Source organism: Hyla sarda, chromosome 1, assembly GCF_029499605.1.
Source record: "Hyla sarda isolate aHylSar1 chromosome 1, aHylSar1.hap1, whole genome shotgun sequence".
NCBI lineage: Eukaryota > Metazoa > Chordata > Amphibia > Anura > Hylidae > Hyla > Hyla sarda.
In genome coordinates, this window is record NC_079189.1 from 539,722,963 (window position 1) to 539,743,343 (window position 20,381).

Here is a 20,381-nt window from a genome sequence, read left to right on the forward strand (position 1 = left end):
TTTGCAGAGCAGTTTTTCTGCTACTTGTTTTGTTTATGTACCATACATGTTTAAAGGGGTACTCCGGTGGAAAACTTTTCATTTTTTTTATTTTTATTTTTTTAAATCAACTGGTGCCAGAAAGTTAAACCGATTTGTAAATTACTTTTATTAAAATTTTTAATCCTTCTAATATTTATCAGCTGCTGAATACTACAGAGGAAATTCTTTTCTTTTTTGGAACACAGAGCTCTCTGCTGACATCACGAGTACAGTGCTCTCTGCTGACATCACTGTCCGGAGTAGGAGAAAATCCCCATAGGAAACATATGCTGCTCTGGGCACTTCCTAAAATGGACAGAGATGTCAGCAGAGAGCACTGTGCTCGTGATGTCAGCAGAGAGCACTGTGTTCCAGAAAGAAAATAATTTCCTCTGTAGTATTCAGCAGCTAATAAGTACTGGAAGGATTAAGATTTTTTGATAGAAGTAATTTACAAATCTGTTTAACTTTCAGGCACCAGCTGATGTAAAAAAAAAATGTTTTCCACCGGAGTACCCCTTTTAAGAAAGAGAAAATATTTACTCTAGACCTGTGTTTCCCAACCAGGGTGCCTCCAGCTGTAGCAAAACTACAACTCCCAGCATGCCCGGACAGCCAAAGGCTGTCCGGGCATGCTGGGAGTTGTAGTTTTGCTACAGCTGGAGGCACCCTGGTTGGAAAACACCGCGCTAGATTGTCAGCTGATTGGAGACAGCATTCCTGCTAGACTGTGGAGTGACTGGGGCAGTATTTCCACCAGACTGTAGAATGAGCCTGGCTGCGTCTTACACACATCCTGTGGGTTCAATGTGACCTACCAAATGTGGAGGTGGGCCCTAGCGGAGTGAGAGAGATGATGGTGTAGCTCTGCACACATTACTTTAATGAGCCGACCGGAGTCAAACGGTGACTCCGGTCGGCTAATTTTTTTACCCATATCCGGTTTTGTGACCGGACCGAAAACCGTAGTATACTACGGTTTTAGGTCCGGTCAGGAAACCGCATACGGGTCAAAAATGAGCCAACTGGAGTCACCGTTTGAGTCCGGTCGGCTCATTAAAGTAAATGGATTTCAGCGCTGGTCCGGCTGGGGTACGGGAGAACCCGATTTGCCCCTCCCCCAGCCGGATCCCGCCCTTGTAATGTAAAAACGAAGTGTGAATGCAGCCTAAGGCAGGCTGAGCCAGTGCACAGTGACAGTGAGAGAAACAGCCACCCTCTGCAAGCCCCACCGGGTCCCGTTCCTGTTTTATATATTTTCCCTGGAGAGGAAATTTAGTATCGCATGCCTGCCATTCTGACTCCTAAAGGGTGGTCCTGTGCAGGGGGATGCCACTCTGACTTCCATAATCCATCATAGGCCATATGGAATGGGATCATTCCCTTTTATATGACTGATGTACTAGTCATATGTTTCCCATCCAGGACAGCATGCTGGGAGTTGTAGTTTTGCAGCAGCAGGAGTCACCCTTATTGGGAAACACTGCACTAAGATGTAGCACTATTTTAGGGGTCTCCATTATAAAGGGGGTATTTTGGAACTTTTGGTTCTTTGTGAGACAGGGGCAGCAAAGTTAGTCTTGTTACTAATATACTTTACTTGTGTTTGGTGGCTGGTATTGAATTTCTATCTTTCTATTCCTCAGAAGTTTATTTTCTGTGCCTACAAAATGAGTGTTGTCTCTGACCTTTCCCAGCTTGCTGTGCGGCCCAAGACAACACATCACAAGTCAGGTGTTGAAAGGGTGCTTGGCTGCTTCTTCTGTTATGTGTAAAGGCAGCCCCCTGATCCGCATGCGTGCGTGCATTCATCGTCACAGACCCAGAGCTTGTGTGTAAGGTGCTGCAATGGGTGGAGTGGCTGATGTGTGGGAGGAAAATAAGTTACCTCCCACCTTGAAACAAAGGATCTTGGGAATTGTAGTCGGAGAGAGGCCACAAAAAACAGGGAGTAGCCAGTTCCCCAAAACAAGCCAGCAGCATGATGGGGGGACACAGGACATGGCCATTTACCACCAACACAAGCACAGAACCTTGATAAGCATGTCCATTACTGAATGACACTTAATTACTAAAGTCACCTTATGTTGGATAACCTATTTAAGTCTACTAAATGTCAGGTAGAAATATTTGTGGCTCTAGCCGGTCGCTCTTGATATAATAATTTGTAAATACTTACGGAGAAGTATCTATAGTAAAGATGACAGGGACTAGCGTAGTCTGACAAACTTTCAAGAGTCAACCACCATCTTCATTATTTCCTCCCATCTGCCTTTAGCTCTGTTGCTATAAAATGCGTTCTGTAAATTACACTTGCCCAGTCCTCCCTGCCAAACGGTCACCTATTGTCTACACTGATGGAATATTTTATTTACCCCCTCCCTGTGTCAGCGGCGCTCTGGAAAGCCTATCCGTCATTGCCAGGGCCTTGGGAGATTGGGGGAGTGCATGGCTCTTTCAGCGTTTTTTACTGCCTGCTTGTTCCGTCCTCCCCATTTCCTGTAGCATTTAGTGATTAATGGCAGCCTTAATTTGCATGCTCACTTTTCTGCTCATTAAAGTGTATTATGTGCCAGTAGGAGTGGAAAGGTTCAATGGAAAATCTCATGCATACTAATCAAAATGCAAATAAGGCCCAGATGAAAGAATGCCAGGGTCTCCATAGGTACGAAATGTCCGGTTATCTCTGGAAGCCTAACTCCTAAATAGACAGGACGGTTTTAATAAAGTGTGCCACGCCGCCATCGCTGGCAGAAGAGGCCATAATTAAACTTCTAGCAATTGGGGAAGAGGTGACAGTTCATGTCGGAGTCTCCTTAGTCCGTTCCTGCTGAATATGTCCTACTTGGTATTTATTTATTCCAAGTCTCCATATTTTCTGCTTCTTAACGGAAAGGACGATTAGGTTTACATAAAAATACCTGCACTGATTGAAGAGTCTGATGCCCCATTATAATCTGCGCAGCATTGTGTGTGTCTCTTTTGCATCATCAAAGCTGACGTCTTGTAATGTAAGGTCACTTTGTGATAAATGTACTTTGTTTAATATATTAGGATGGGGGACTGTATGTATAGGCATAGTGAGCAAGAGCTATTACACCCCCACTACCCTAGACCACCAGTCTTGTTGGTATTACCCCTTCATTATAGTAGATGACCAGGGATGTTGGTATTAACCTCTCCTTTAAACTAACCTGGAATATTGGTATTTGCCTCTTCATTACATTAGGTATTAACTCCTCCATTACATATGATATCTGTATTAACCTCTTTATTACACTAGACCACCAGGGATGTCAGTATTAACCTCACCATTACACTAGACCACCAGTGATGTTGGTATTAACCTCACCATTACACTAGACCACCAGTGATGTTGATATTAACCTCTCCATTACACTAGATGACCAGGAATATTGGTATTTACCCCTTCATTACGTTAGGTTTTAACTCCTCCATTACATATGATATCTGTATTAACCTCTTTATTACACTAGATCACCAGGCATTAACCTCTTTATTACTTTTGATATGTCTTTGTGACATTTTAAATCAGCCAATGTCTCAGCGATTATCTGTGAAATTCAAATGCTAAGTCAGTGTTTCCCAAGCAGGGAGCCTCCAGCAGTTGCAAAACTACAACTCCCAGCTTCCCTGGATAGCTTTTGGCTGGTTTCACTGAATAATTGTGAATCCAGCCATCAAACACCGGTACAGACACTATATAATGAACTACACTGACTTTACAGCCCCTGTAGCATAGTCAAATAAAAAAAAAATCCTGGAATACCATTTTAATAGGGAAGATGTGAATTTAGGGGATAGAAATTAAATAGTGAAATCCCAAAATTTATGTCCAATCTCCTCTATTTGTTTATTATATCACATAACTCAGTAGGGACTCATTAGGGATATAGGTTGAACTTGATGGACTCTGGTCTTTTTTCAACCTAGTGGAGTTTGATCTGTTCTGGTACCTGCTGTAGAATGAGAATCTTATAGCTCCTTCTCTCCTATTTTCATCTGCTTGTTTTATCGCAGCCGTTCCAAGAAGGAGAATTCTCTGGTAAAATTTGTGTCAAGTGAAGCGGGAAGGAATTAGAGAAGCGTTAATCTGCTTGGAATTTCATAACCTCCATTACCACGCTCAGAATGAAGACAATTCATCTTATTTAATTCGTATTCCAGCATCCAGAGAATAAAAAAAAGATTAGTTAATGAGTCTGGGGTTTTATTTAAGCCAGTAGTCTGCCATCTAGCAGAGGGGTCGTCACATCTTAGCGAGCGTTCATGAAAGGCTGTGGCACACATCATTTTTACTATTGTGCTATTAAATTGTCATTGTTATTACAATCTTATACATATAGTATTTCTCACAAAATATAACCTTACTTGTGCTCCTTTTTACTGGGCAATAGAGGTAGAATAAAAAACATCAGGGGCCCCAGTCATTGTCTTAAAGGGGTACTGTGCCCCTAGACATCTTATCAAAAGGATAGGGGATAAGATGTCCGATGACAGGGTCCTGCTGCTGGGGCCTCTCCGCGATCTCCCTGCGGCACCCGGCGTTCATTTAGAGCATCGGTGCAACACTGGAGGTTCGTGACGTCACTGCCACGCCCCATCGTGGTGGCCGTCACGCCCCCTCCCATAGACTTGCATCGAAAAGGCATGACCGTGATGTCACTAGGGGCGTGGCCATGACGTCACGAGCCTCCGGCCCCGCATCGCCACTCAAGTGCACCTGATGACTGGGGTGCCACAGCGGCGGGACCCCCACGATTAGACATTTTATCCCCTATCCTTTGGGGATAAGATGTCTAGGGGTGGAGTACCCCTTTAATTCTTTGTAATGATATTATCATCTTCAATGTAACGTTCACCGTATGGGATAATTAACAATGTATTTCAATAGTTAACTCTTATGCACTTGGCGATACCAAATATGTGTATTAATAAAAAAAAAATTACGCTTTTTGGGGGGTAAAATGGTTTTACCTTTTTATTGGGTGATTTTTCATTTTTTTACTTTTTTTATTTAATTACACTTTAATGGTCCCCATAGGGACTGTGTTATAACACAGCAGTGTGACAGCCGTTAGGAGAATAGCGGTAGAAAAATTACAGCAATAGCCGTTTTTTTCTCCCGCTATTAGCCGCCAAAAATAATGGCGCCTGACGGACCCCATTATAGTCAGTGGGATTCGTCAGGACACATTGTTGCCCCTTGCGCTCCAGTCTTGCTAACGGCCTTCAAAGACTAACTATGGTGTGATGGAGAAGAGATGCAGTGTAAAGGGGGAGGCAGAACTATAGTTTGAGCTTCTAATGGGACAGCAAGTGGATTTCAGACTGCAGTGTTTCCCAACAGGGTGCTTCCAGCTTTTGCAAAACTACAACTCCCAGCATGCCCAGACAGCTAAAGGCTGTCCAGGCATCCTGGGAGTTGTAGTTTTGCCACTGCTGGAGACAGTTTGGAAAACACTATTACATGTTTACTACGATAAACAATGCTGGTACCGCTATGATGAAGCTGCGGGCTTCTGCGCCTGCACTCAACATATTACAGCAGTGGCCATGGCAAAACTATAACTCCCAGCATGCCTGGACAATGTCCGGTATCCTTTATGGTAGTATAACATGTAATAGAGCCTTTGGCTGTCCAGGCATGCTGGAAGTTGTAGCTTTGCCACTGCTGGAGACGCACAGTTTGAAAACACTGCTGTAATGAAACAACACAGCATGCAGCTTGCATTTCTATTGGACCAGTGGAGGGTGGGTAGAGGGACCTCATTAGGATGGGAGGAGATATGCATATGAGAGGGAGTTGGGAGGCGTTACTGTATTATAATTTCTTCAGTGTGGAGAGCAGGGGGAGGGCAGCAGCTTACAGGAAGTAGGAGAGGAAGATCTTGGGAAATGTAGTCTTTTATCACTCTGCTTCTCCCTCCATGCTGCAAACAGAGGGATATTTGGGAAGCCATCTGAGGAGAACGGCTGAACCGATTTTGACCAAACACATCTTGCTGGATAGGTCTTTACAAGATCTATCATATAGGTAAAGTTATTTTTTAAGTGTCAGTGCTGCATATCTCCTTTTAAGATTTTAGGGCTACTAGAAGGATGAAAAAACTAAATTACCATTGGCAAAAATCTCTGTGGCAGGAAGGGGTTAACATAATATCAAGAGGAAAAATTGCTCTCACAATGTAAAACTGGGACTGATACGGGAATTTGTTATGGCCTGGAAAAGAAACATGGTGATTGCTTCAAATACATTTCTAAATTATTTCCTGGACTGAGTAATGAAAGACTTAAAGCAACAATTGTGTGAACTCATCAAGGAATGGAATGAAGCTTCTGCCCGATGCATTTATGTCTCACTTGTCAAAAATTTCTTGTGTAACTACAAAGCAGACAGTTATGAAGAATTGGTGAAAAAAAATACTTGAAAACATTCAGCATTTGGGTTCTATTAGGAGCGTAAATGTCTACACCAGGTGGGAGATATTCAAAGACTAATGTCATTTCTGTTCCAGCGATATTAATCCCACTTTTTTCCCCATCACATTTTCAAAAGTCTCTTGTACTGCTTTAAAAAATTGTGAGTTCATTTTCGTGACACTTTTGTTTCTTTTTTTTTTCACTCCAAAATTGGTGACTGACGGCACAAAATCAATATTTAAATAAAAAAAAAAATTTTTAACCAAAAAAAGAGCTGGTGTGAAATTTTTGATGTAAAAAACATGAAATTTACATAACCACGCACACTTTTGCAAAACTGCCATGACTAGTGTAAACCTTGGATCATTCTCCTGAAAAACACTTTGAACATCTGATGGAAACTTTTTCACTCCAAAATTTTGGCACAAAATACAATTTCTGTTTAACTTTCTGGAGCCAGTTGATATATATATAAAAAAAAGTTTTTTCCTGGAATACCTCTTTAAGGAACAAGGGGGTACCTGTCAGCAGCCAGGACCCAGGGTTAATGTTGGGCATCACTGATCAAGGCGATGCCCACCATAAACCCTTTAGACACTGCAACCAAAGTTGATCCCGGCATCAGCTCAGGATTGGACAATGTATGAAATCACAAGATTGCATGTTATGCTAAAAATTCTGTTATGCAAAAAAAGCCTGGTTCTAACCTGACTAGTAGAAGGTCTGGATCGATGGTCAGGAATAGGGGGAAATATACTTGTCACAGCTATGTAGTTGGCCAGTTATGCTCATGAAACCAGGTTAAAAACCCTCTGTATACGTTTCACATCAGATCCCAGCATTCACTTACTGCCTGACAAAATAAGAGTTAAGCGACATTAAAAATATATTACGCAAATGAATGCAACCTTGACCTTTTTGAGATACTAACCATTTCTGTTAAACTGTTTTTACAAAGCGGAGATGAAATGGACGTGAATCTGCCATTAATCAGGTTGACAAACTACAAGATTCACTTTGACTCATAAGCAGTGGCCTTTCTAATGCCAATTTATGGCGGAGTTGCTCTTTGTTGGAAAGGTTATGCTATCGAGAACATATTCTGAACTTTTCTCGTACCTTGCACTGCGAGGAATCTACTCCAATGCTGCTTCCCATTAACTACAGAGTTAATTTTATTGTCTGACATTTTGCTGCTTTCGAGCCTCCTGCCAAAGTCGTGTAACTGGTCAATTATTTTCTCTATCATGGCAGAGAAGAAAAAAACGTGGACGGTAGACTTTGGACAGCTGTGTCTTCATACATTACATCCCATTCGTTTTACTCTGACTTTATGGCAGGTGGAGATGGAACAATAAACTATAAAATAATTAATTTGTCATACAAGGGCTGAAGTTCAATGCATAAGTGCGCATGCATTGGTTTAGAATACTGCATGTTTGCATGCAAAACATAACTAATGTACAGTATTATTGGGGTCAAATTGCGTCTCCTCAATGACCAGGAACAGTACTTTGGCCTCCGTCCTTTGACCAAAGTACAACTTTGAACAATCTAACAATCTCTGAGAGTTCTATAGAGCTGTACACAGCCTTAGAAAGAGAGGAGGGCTACTGTACCTACTTATATATAGAGAATCTGACAGCTATTTCACCCACACTAAACCGAATATACTGGGTTATAGTGCAGCTGAATAGTGTATTTTTAGGTAATGCCTGTTACAATCCTGTCACCATTGTGCTCCAGTACACCATGGAGGTGGGGTGCCAGCTCCCCCAGCTCTCCTTCCTTATAAATATTGACTCCCTGGCCCGCCCCTTCCCATGACGTGAGGGGCAGGTGTAGCCAGGAGCAGAGCGCTCCTCTCCCCGCCCCCTCCCAGGCTTTCACGTCACAAAAGGGAGCAGGCCAGGTAGTGAGTATTAAAGAAGAAAGGGAGCTGGGCAAGCAGACTCCCAACCTCTATTGTGTGCTGGAACACAATGGCGACAAGATTGTAAGTGACATAACTCCAGAAATCTCTAACCTAAAAATGCAGATTCTCTTTGACCTGGAAGCTGGCCATGGGAAAGGAAAATTTGAAGTTGTGTATTAGTGTGTGATTGTCGGAATATGTTTAGGTCAGAATAAAATGAGTGTCCCGAAAAACATTTGCGTGAACAAGCACAAAATATAGCTGTCCTCCATTGCTTCATTTTAAATCCAAACAAATATTACTTTATGCTTCTTTTTCTTCCTCATCTCTAGTCAAGCTATGACAACATCCTTGCTGGCCTCCAAGATTGTATATAATGGTACCATACTTTTCCGAGCTACTTTGAATGCAGAAGAAAGACTTGGCTTTGTTACAAAACATGCTTTTTATCAATTACTAGCTGAGTACCCGGCGTTGCCCGGTTTTTCCTTCCTCATCCTTGTTGGGGAGGAAATTAAACAAAGGAGGAAGCTTTTGACTTCACATCCCGTCCTCGTGTCCCGTCCTCGTGTCCCGTCCTCGTGTCCCGTCCTCGTGTCCCGTCCTCGTGTCCCGACCCGTAATATGTGTACCAGGTATTGAAATATCTCCAGCCGTTTGGAAGTTATGTGGAAACATACATTTCCCATTGATTTGCATAGGACTTTAAACAAAACCCCCAACCCTCACAAATGGTGGTAGTTAAGGGTTAAATTAACTATCCTATATTTTAAGTGGATATATAAGTAACATGTGACCAAGTATTATCGAAATATCTCCAGCCGTTTGGAAGTTATGCAGTAACATATATTTCCCATTGACTTGTATAGGACTGTAAACATAAACCCCACCCCTGGCAAATGGGGGTGAGTAAGGGTTAAATCACCTATCCTATGTTTGTTGTTGACATATAAGTAACGTGTGCCAAATTTCATGTTAATATCTTTAGCCGTTTGGACGTGATTCTGGAACATACACACATACACACACACACACACACACGTTGAGTTTTATACATATACTAGCTGAGTACCCGGCGTTGCCCGGTTTTTCCTTCCTAATCCTTGTTGGGGAGTAAAATAAACAAAGTAGGAAGCTTTTGACTTCATATGCCGTCCTCATATTGTTGTCATATCTCAACCTCCTATCCCGCCCTCCTATCCCGTCCTCCTATCCAATTCATCTAATCCCAACCTCCTATCTCGACCTCCTATCTCGTCCTCCTATCCCGTGCATCTATCTCGACCTCCTATCCTGTCCTCCTATCCCGACCTCCTATTCCGTCCTCCTATCCAGTCCTCCAATCCTCCTATCCCGTCCTCCTATCCCGTCCTCCTATCCCGTCCTCCTATCCCGTCCTCCTATCCCGTCCTCCTATCCCGTCCTCCTATCCCGTCCTCCTATCTCGACCTCCTATCTCGACCTCCTATCCCGACCCGTAATATGTGTACCAGGTATTGAAATATCTCTAGCCGTACGGAAGTTATGGGGGAAGATACCTTTCCCATTTATTTGCATGGGACTTTACACAAAAACCCTGACCCTCACAAATGGCGGTAGTTAAGGGTTAAATTAACTATCCTATATTTTAAGTGGACATATAAGTAACATGTGATCAAGTATTATCGAAATATCTCAAGCCGTTTGGAAGTTATGAAGTAACATATATTTCCCTTAGTATGTATGGGTCTTTAAACATAAACCCCGCCCCTGGCAAATGGGGGTGAGTAAGGGTTAAATCACCTATCCTATGTTTGTTGTGGACATATAAGTAACATGTGTGCCAAGTTTCATGTTAATATCTTTAGCCGTTTGGACGTGATTCTGGAACATACACACACACACACGTTGAGTTTTATATATAGATAGATTGATGAAGCTGATCTATTGAGTTCTGTAAACAATCTTGTTTTGTATGTATTAGTTTCTGATCAGTATTATAAACTTTTTTGCATACATATAGATTTTTTTATTTTTTTTTATCACATTGTTTTAAATTGCTCCTTTGAAATTAACATTCCAACACCATGTTGTTTTTAGGTTTACATTTCTGTGTTGATGAATTTTTTCCTAATAAATAAGGTTTGGGCTCCATTTTCCTGACAGGGCTCCAAATTCCGCGCACAGATATAGAGATAAATGATAACATTTTGGCTGCCTACAGGTGCCACTAGAGGAAATTTAGGGTATGTTTACACTGACTTTTTGTCCAGCTTCGGCATTAAAACCAGATAAAATTCTGTTTCCCTTTGATTGCAGATTCGTTTTCCAATTAAAATTGGAAATGTGCAGCAAGTAGCCAAAAGTGTAGCAGATCTATTTTAAGAGGTTTTAAATATTTTTTATAAGAAAAAGTGCTTTTAGGATGGAGGGACAAGAAAAAAAAAGTACTCTCCTGCCACCAATCCCCTGTTTGTTATTTTAATGCACTTGGGGCCTTTAAATGGGTTCTCTGGTGGAAAACTAAATTATTTTTTTTTATCAACTGGTGCCAGAAAGTTAAATAGATTTGTAAAATACTTCTATTAAAAAATATTAATCCTTCCAGTACTTATTAGCTGCTGAATACTACAGAGGAAATTCTTTTCTTTTTGGAACACAGAGCTCTCTGCTGAATCACGAGCACAGTGCTCTCTGCTGACATCTCTGTCCATTTTAAGAACTGTCCAGAGTAGGTCCTTGGTCCTTATGCTGGACTCTGATATATGCATCATGTAGCCTGACTCGCCGTGACTACTTTAGGTGATGGGGCAAATACACTGACAGGCTGTAATGCTCAACTCCTAAGCGGTCACGATGAGGTCTGAATACTGGTAGTTCAGATAAAAGAATCATACCTGCTGACTACAAGTTGCAATAATAAGCTGCTTCAAGAAGAAGCCGAGCATAGAAAAAAAGAGTTCCGATAAGCCGCGTCACATGACGCCACGTTGCTTGATTTACGCCATTCTGGCTTTCAATGTTTTTTTGCTCAAATATGTCAAGCCCAAGCGAAAAAGTATGTTCACACTGTCTATTTCCTATTTGGAATAATATGTCACAGAAATATGGGTCAGAAACTCGAAAGGTAGCCTTCGATTTTATCTGAATGTGTTAATTTCTTTTAGGCTAGTTAATAAGACCAGCTCCATCTATTCTGCTTTCTGATGTGTTCTTTTGCACAGAATAAGTGGTATGTTACTTATTCCAATGTATTTGAAACATCATTTTTGTTACATAATACATGCAAAAATACCCTCCAAAAAGTATGTGTGAGTATATGCTAAGGGTTGTACTACCCAATACCAGAAAGGCATACCTAACACTATACCTTATCTATTGTGAACATACACACTATATAAATTCAAGTATAGAAAAAAACAGACATGTTTGCACATCCACAACATGCACAATGATCTAATGCTTCTCAGCTAAAAATGTTAAACTAACAGATCGTTAGTGTACTTTTATGATCATGAAGTACAAGCCCGCTAGCCACGTCACAGCAGCTTGTAAGTAGTGGGTTACTAACTTCCCTAGCATAAAATGGCCCCATACTGAGCAGCAACCACCATCGCCGCAACATCAGTACCCATAAGGGGAATGACCCACTGAAAGAGCTGCCCCAATGCTGCCTGAACCAGACCCTGGGCTGCGCCTCCCCACAAACACAGCGCCACAGCAGCAATGGACGCCGTACAGTGCAGCACCAATGAGAACAGGTGTAAAAGCTCACGTACCATGTGCTCCTAGTCAAAAACTGGGGGACAACCAGAAAGAATAAGGCCCTTTATGGCTTGCTTCCATTCATATAGGCCTGGACTGAGGGTGAGGGACAGAGTGCTGACCAAGTAAAAACAAAAAAGAGGGGGATAGAAAAAAACAATGTGAATTCAAGTAGAGGAAAAAAACAGACCTGGTTTCACATCCACAACAAGCACCTTGTGTGGTATATAGGCCTACATAATTGATAATGCTTTACTGATACCATGCTGTCATTTTTAATACATTGAAAGCCATTGGTTTCTATCCAAAGCAGAGTGCAGAGATTGGCTTATTCCCTGTGTGGAATGTGAAAGCATACAAGGCAGGTAATGGAAGCTTTTAAAGGTTCTTCCGTGCAGTGGGGAATAACTCGGACATAAAAAAAAAAAAAACATTTTTTAACTGTTCAAAAAAAGAATTCACATCCCATCCGTAGAAGCTCCAAGATGGTCTCAGAATAATTTTTTGTTCTTGATTCATGTATGTTGAGCTTTCTTCAGGTCTCAAACCACACAAATCTTTATTTTTTGTCTCTAGATAACATTTCTTCTCTTGTTTTCTCTTGTAGCATGGATCAGAGGCAAAAGAAAGGACCCTCCATCAATTGAGGTGAGGTTCCAGTGAACATGACATGTTGTAAGTCACATCGTCCAAGAATCCTGATTACTTACAAGAAAACTTTGATCAACTTCATCAGTGTATACGTCTGGTAAAACTTAAAAGGGAATTGTCAGAAACAAAAACTTTTTATGTGTTGTACATCTTGGAAAAATATTAACCTTTCTAATATACTTCATAAGAAAATGTTATTTCCTCTTTATAGAAATCATGGCTTAAAATATCATGGCTTTGTCCAAGCTGAAGCACAGGCAAGGACAAAGTCCAGTAAGTGAGGGTGGGCTAGCACTCCTCTATGCTCTCTCCTGTATGATAGTACTCCTCTGTGCTCTCTACTGCCTGTTAGTACTCCTTGCTCTCTCCTGTTTGATAGTACTCCTCTGTGCTCTCTACTGCCTGTTAGTACTCCTTGCTCTCTCCTGTTTGATAGTACTCCTCTGTGCTCTCTACTGCCTGTTAGTACTCCTTGCTCTCTCCTGTTTGATAGTACTCCTCTGTGCTCTCTCCTGTTTGATAGTACTCCTCTGTGCTCTCTCCTGTCTGATAGGACTCCTCTGTGCTCTCTCCTGTCTGAAAGGACTCCTCTGTGCTCTCTCCTGTCTGAAAGGACTCCTCTGTGCTCTCTCCTGTCTGATAGTACTCCTCTGTGCTCTCTCTCCTGTCTGATAGGACTTTTCTGTGCTCTGTCTGATAGGTCTCCTCTGTCCTCTCTCCTGTCTTATAGCACTCCTCTTTGCTCTCGTTTGTCTGATAGCACTCCTCTGGGCTCTCTCCTGTCTGATAGGACTTTTCTGTGCTCTCTCCTGCCTGATAGGACAGGAGAGAGCACATGAGTACTGTCAGACAGGAGAGAGTACAGAGGAGTGCTATCAGACAGGAGAGAGTACAGAGGAGTACAATCAGACAGGATTCCTCTGTGCTCTCTCTCCTGTCTGATAGCACTCCTCCGTGCTCTCTCCTGTCTGATAGTACTCCTCTGTATCTGATAGGACAGGAGAGAGCACAGGAGTACTATCAGACACAGAGGAGTACTATCAGACAGGAGAGAGCACAGAGGAGTGCTATCAGACAGGAGAGAGAGCACAGAGGAATCCTGTCTGATAGCACTCCTCTGTGCTCTCTCCTGTCTGATAGCACTCCTCTGTTCTCTCTCCTGTCTGATAGCACTCCTCTGTGCTCTCTCCTGTCTGATAGCACTCCTCTGTGCTCTCTCCTGTCTGATAGCACTCCTCTGTGCTCTCTGTCTGATAGCACTCCTCTTTGCTCTCTCCTGTCTGATAGGACTTTTCTGTGCTCTCTCCTGCCTGATAGTACTCCTGTGCTCTCTGCTGTCCTATCAGACAGGAGAGAGAGCACAGAGGAGTGCTAGCCCACCCTCAATTACTGAACTTTGTCCATACCTGTGCTTCAGCTTGGACAAATCCATGATTTCTATAAAAAGGAAGTAAAAGTTTCTTATGAAGTATATTAGAAAGGTTAATGTTTTGCCAAGATGTGCAACATATAAAAAGTTTTTGAATCTGACTGTGCCCATATAAAGGAGTAGTCTAGTCCGCTGGATAGGGGATAAGTGGCAGATAACATTGGGTCTGACCTTTTGGATCTCCTGCCCAGCGCCCAGTTTCTCCCCATGAATGAAGAGTGTAAAACATGGCACAAAGTGGTGGCCAACACGCCCCCCTTCAAGTCTATCATAGTGATGCATGGAGGGGGCGTGTCAGCCACCACTTTTTGCCATGATTTACACTCTTCATTCATGGGGGAGATCTGACACTTATCCCTTATCCTGCATATAGAGGATACGTTTTTTTTTTTTTTTTGACTGAATAAGTGACCACACTATAACTCCACTAGTCCAATATAGAGTTTTTCTACTCAAGGAGCATGGTCATTGTCATCAGTAATCTTATATTTTAGAAGATTATGACAATTAACATCTGGTAAGGGCAACCAGTTTATTTTAATTCTTTGAAACAGGAGAAACATAAAATGAAATTACGTGCTGATTATTGATGGTAAATATAGAAGGCGTTTTATCAGTAGGCCGTACTAGCTGTTTATAGGTTGCCCTTATCCCTTATGAGGTATATCATCAGGTTGATGAAGAACTTCATTGAACAATCTTCTAGTAACCTGTACCAGACAGGGTTCTCTGTATAAACGGGCAATGGGGGGAATATTCAAAGACTTGTGTTATTAGGGCTATTTATTTTGCGCCTCAGAGAGTGTTACTGGGACCAATTTTTAGAAGTGTGTTTGGTCTTTTGAAAATTTGGGACAAATAGCAAATCATTTAACACCAGGTATACTTGGTATTAGCTGCGACATTTTGAGCTCCAGAAAGTGGTGCTAAACCTTTGAAAATAGGGTGCTAATACCACCAAAATCCCAACCATGCCCTAACCACGCCCCTTTTTTTGCTTTTAATTATCTGAATATGTGACGCTAATAGTGTGTGCCACATTTTAAGCAAATGAGGTGCAGCTAAAGCAAAAAAAAAGTGGAGCTAAATTCTTTGAATATTCCCACAAATGTTTAGTAAACCCTATTCACTGCTGCTTCATTGGCTACTCCTCCTGAAACACTTTCCTCTATGTGCGTTATTTTGAGAGGACCCAACATTAAACACTTACACAGGCTGTGCACTCACTACTTTACTTTGTATCAGAGTGCCATTTCTTCAGTATTGTCCTATCAAAAGATAGATTAAAAAGTTTACAAAAATGCGAGGGATGTACTTACTTATGGGAGATACTGTAACTTTGTTACATCGATCTTATGGAATCCATTAAGGTGGTCACACATGCTCAGTACAACTGCAATCTCCTGATTCAAACATGCGATTTTCTGCTATTCCGGGCTGATCTGGTCTCTGGTGAACCGATCGCCCGGAAAATAGGGATGATCGGAGCGGTCAGTGACGGACCCGATCCTCCTGAGGGATAGGAGCGAGGTTGCAGTGCTGCGATCTCCTCCTTTCCCCTGCCATTGGTCAGAAAGGAATTCTGACCAATGGCAGCGCACGACAGGGGGTTGCCATGGAAACCCCCTGCTCTGCCCACCCCTGGATGTCGAGCAGAACAGGAGTAGAAGATGGAGGCCGGTACCTGGAGAAGAAGATGAGTGGGAACCGGCAATCAACGGTGGCATCAGCGGAGATCATGGCGCAGGTAGGGAAGCAACGGGGGGGGGAGGGGGGGGGGAAGGAAGGGGGGAGTAATGGGCATGCTGGGAGTTGTAGTTTTGTAACATCTGGAGGGTCACAGTTTGGAGACCACTATTACAGTGGTGCCCAAACGGTAGCCCTCCAGATGTTGCCAAACTACAACTCTCAGCATGCCTAGACTGCCCAGGCATGCTGGGAGTTGTAGTTCTGTAACATCTGTCACTTCTGATTTTGCAATTTTCATGAAAATTTTGAAAATTGCTGCTATACTTTGAAGCCCTCTAAGTTTTTTCAAAAAGTAAAAATATGTCTATTTTATGATGCCAACATAAAGTGGACATATTGTATTTGTGAATCAATATAAAATTTATTTGAAATATCAATTTTCCTTACAAGCAGAGAGTTTCAAAGTAAGAAAAATGCAAACTTTTCAAAATCTTCATGAAATTTTTAGATTTTTCACCAAAAAAGGATGCAAGTAACGACAAAACTTTACCACTAACATAAAGTAGAATATGTCACGAAAAAACAATCTCGGAATCGGAATAATCGGTAAAAGCATCTTAGAGTTATTAATGCATAAAGTGACAGTGGTCAGAATTGCGAAAAAGGGCTGCGTCCTTAAGGTGAAAATGACCTGCGTCCTTAAGGGGTTAAATGTATTATTAGAGCTGTAATTTTAGCCACTGCCATACTTTTTTTTCCTACGTGTGTTTCTCTTTCCTGATGTATGTTCACTGTAGCAATATCTGCGTCATCCTTTGCTGGATGATAAAATGTTGAAGGAATATCCTTTTTGTTGTAATCTGAGATTCCATTATTGCTACTGTTGTGACAGATACTGTTGTAGAGCTGTACAAAAAAGAAAGCACTTACAATAATTGGGAAGTTTTTACTGCAAAAAAAATGTGCAACTGGAAGAATGGAAAGTTATTCCTCTGTAAGTATACACAGTACAACTCTACCTGAGCTTGGTCTTACAATGTAAAGCCTGAAATTAAAGAGAAATCTCAACAGATATTTTACCTTCTTTATTTACTTATCAATAATCAGGCTGAGTTTTATGTCAGTTGCTGTAAAATGCACACTTACCACAACCATAGTTCTCAAGTAGAAAATTGTGAGAGAGAGAGACATGAGGGCAACAATATCTGTGCCTACATTATAGGAAAAGACTGGGTAGTGCTATCTGTACCACTATCTACATCATTTACAGAGAGATACAAATAGGCAATACTATCTGTACTTACATCATTTACAGAGAGATACAAGAAGGCAATACTATCTGCACCTACATCATTTACAGAGAGATACAAGTAGGCAATACTATCTGTACTTACATCATTTACAGAGAAATACAAGTAGGCAATACTATCTGCACCTACATCATTTACAGAGAGATACAAGTAGGCAATACTATCTGTACTTACATCATTTACAGAGAAATACAAGTAGGCAATACTATCTGTACCTACATCATTTACAGAGAGATACAAGTAGGCAATACTATCTGCACCTACATCATTTACAGAGAGATACAAGCAGGCAATACTATCTGTACCTACATCATTTACAGAGAGATACAAGTAGGCAATACTATCTGTACTTACATCATTTACAGAGAGATACAAGTAGGCAATACTATCTGTACTTACATCATTTACAGAGAAATACAAGTAGGCAATTCTATCTGTACCTACATCATTTACAGAGAGATACAAGTAGGCAATACTATCTGCACCTACATCATTTACAGAGAGATACAAGTAGGCAATACTATCTGTACTTACATCATTTACAGAGAGATACAAGTAGGCAATACTATCTGTACCTATATCAGTTACAGAGAGATACAAGCAGGCAATACTATCTGTACCTACATCATTTACAGAGAGATACAAGTAGGCAATACTATCTGTACCTACATCATTTACAGAGAGATACAAGTAGGCAATACTATCTGTACCTACATCATTTACAGAGAGATACAAGTAGGCAATACTATCTGTACCTACATCATTTACAGAGAGATACAAGTAGGCAATACTATGTGTACTTACATCATTTACAGAGAGATACAAGTAGGCAATACTATCTGTACCTACATCATTTACAGAGAGATACAAGTAGGCAATACTATCTGTACCTACATCATTTACAGAGAGATACAAGTAGGCAATACTATGTGTACTTACATCATTTACAGAGAGATACAAGTAGGCAATACTATCTGTACCTACATCATTTACAGAGAGATACAAGTAGGCAATACTATCTGTACCTACATCATTTACAGAGAGATACAAGTAGGCAATACTATGTGTACTTACATCATTTACAGAGAGATACAAGTAGGCAATACTATCTGTACCTACATCATTTACAGAGAGATACAAGCAGGCAATACTATCTGTACCTACATCATTTACAGAGAGATACAAGTAGGCAATACTATCTGTACCTACATCATTTACAGAGATATACAAGTAGGCAATACTATCTGTACTTACATCATTTACAGAGATACAATTAGGCAGGATTGTCTGTACCTACATCATTTTAAAGGGGTACTCCGGTGAAAAACATTTTTTTTATTTTTTTTAAATCAACTGGTGCAAGAAAGTTAAACAGATTTGTAAATTACTTCTATTAAAAAATCTTAATCCTTCCTGTACTTATTAGCTGCTGAATACTACTGCGGAAATTCTTTTCTTTTTGAAACACAGAACTGTCTGCAGACATCACGAGCCCAGTGCTCTCTGCTGACATCTCTGTCCATTTTAGGAACTGTCCAGAACAGCATATGTTTGCTATGGGGATTTCCTTTTACCCTGGACAGTTCCTAAAAATGGACAGAGATGTCAGCAGAGAGCACTGTGATCATGATTGTCAGCAGAGAGCTCTGTGTTTCAAACGGAAAAGAATTTTCACTGTAGGATTCAGCAGCTAATAAGTACACGAAGAATTAAGATTTTTTAATAGAAGTAATTTACAAATCTGTTTAACTATTTGGAACCAGTTGATTTAAAAAAAAAATAAAAAAAAGTTTTTCACCGGAGTACCCCTTTAAAGGGAGATACAAGTAGGCAGTACTGTCTGTACCTGCATTATTTACTGAGAGATACAGGTAGGCAGTACCGTATGTACCTACATAATTTACAAAGAGCTGCAAGTATCTGTACCTACATAATTTACAGAGTAAATGTAGGCGGTAGTGTGTGTACCTACATACTTCGAGAGAGAGTCAGGAAGGCTATACTATAAGTATCTCTGATACTTACAGAGAGACAGAAATGCAATACTATAGCTGTATCTAGATAATTTACAGGCAGATACATAGTCCTCTCTAAGGACCCTTTACAATGACTGCCCAGCAATGCAGCTATAACTAGGAGCGCTGTCTGCACCTTCCTATGGCGAGAGACAGATATTATATTTGCTTTTACAATTTACATGAAAAGACAGGCATCTACAAAGAGCTTTTTATAAAGACAGAAGCAAAGATTTACTGTTGCACATTGGTGCAAAAACAACTGTCCTACTGCTGTGTAGTGCAGCTATATACTCTAATGCTAAATGTAAAAAAAGCTAGTGCTATGTACAAAAGTATCAGAGCACACTTTAACCATCTTGGGACCTATCACTTTTGCATGTTATTTTTTCTGCAATATGTATGTGTTTAGGAAGACTGGTTTGGGTTATTTATTCTTTGGTGTGATGAATGGGGCCATACATATCATTTGTGATTAAAATGGTGTCTGTTGGGGGTGGTGTTCTATATAAATGGGCACAGCATAAAGCTAAAAAAAAATTGAAGGGGTGAGGAGGGAGGGAGAGTGAATGCAACAAGCAGAGGCAGACAGAAAGTGAGAGGATACACAGGTAGCTTACTGTAAGTAGTAGATCTATATTGAGGGCTTAATTCACAGCTTAGGTTGCCCACTTATGCTCAAAAATGTCCTCTATACTGCTGCTGCTTCTTAGGCTCTGTATAGAGACAAAAAAGTGTAGGTTTTTCTCTCTGTGTGTGCAGTGTATAATGATAGAGGCATAAAAGTGCAGGATCTCCTCCTCTGTGTGTAAAGTGTATAGAAACCTAGAAGTGCATGATCACCTCTGTGTGTACAGTGTATAGAAGTACAGGATCTCCTCTGTGTGTACAGTGTATAGAAGTACAGGATCTCCTCTGTGTGTACAGTGTATAGAAGTACAGGATCTCCTCTGTGTGTACAGTGTATAGAAGTACAGGATCTCCTCTGTGTGTACAGTGTATAGAAGTGCAGGATCTCCTCCTCTGTGTGTACAGTGTATAGAGACATAGAAGTGCAGGATCTCCTCCTCTGTGTGTACAGTGTATAGAAGTACAGGATCTCCTCCTCTGTGTGTACAGTGTATAGAAGTACAGGATCTCCTCCTCTGTGTGTACAGTGTATA

General features: G+C 41.1%; 1 protein-coding gene across 1 annotated transcript in view; it reads left to right on the plus strand.

The window, feature by feature from the left end:
* NDUFAF2 (NADH:ubiquinone oxidoreductase complex assembly factor 2) overlaps positions 1-20,381 on the plus strand; it is a 141,201-nt gene that overhangs the window by 92,026 nt on the left and 28,794 nt on the right. The window contains exon 3 of the mRNA XM_056541122.1: positions 12,732-12,772. Within this exon, the coding sequence (XP_056397097.1) occupies positions 12,732-12,772 (41 nt within the window). The remainder of the gene's footprint in view (positions 1-12,731; positions 12,773-20,381) is intronic.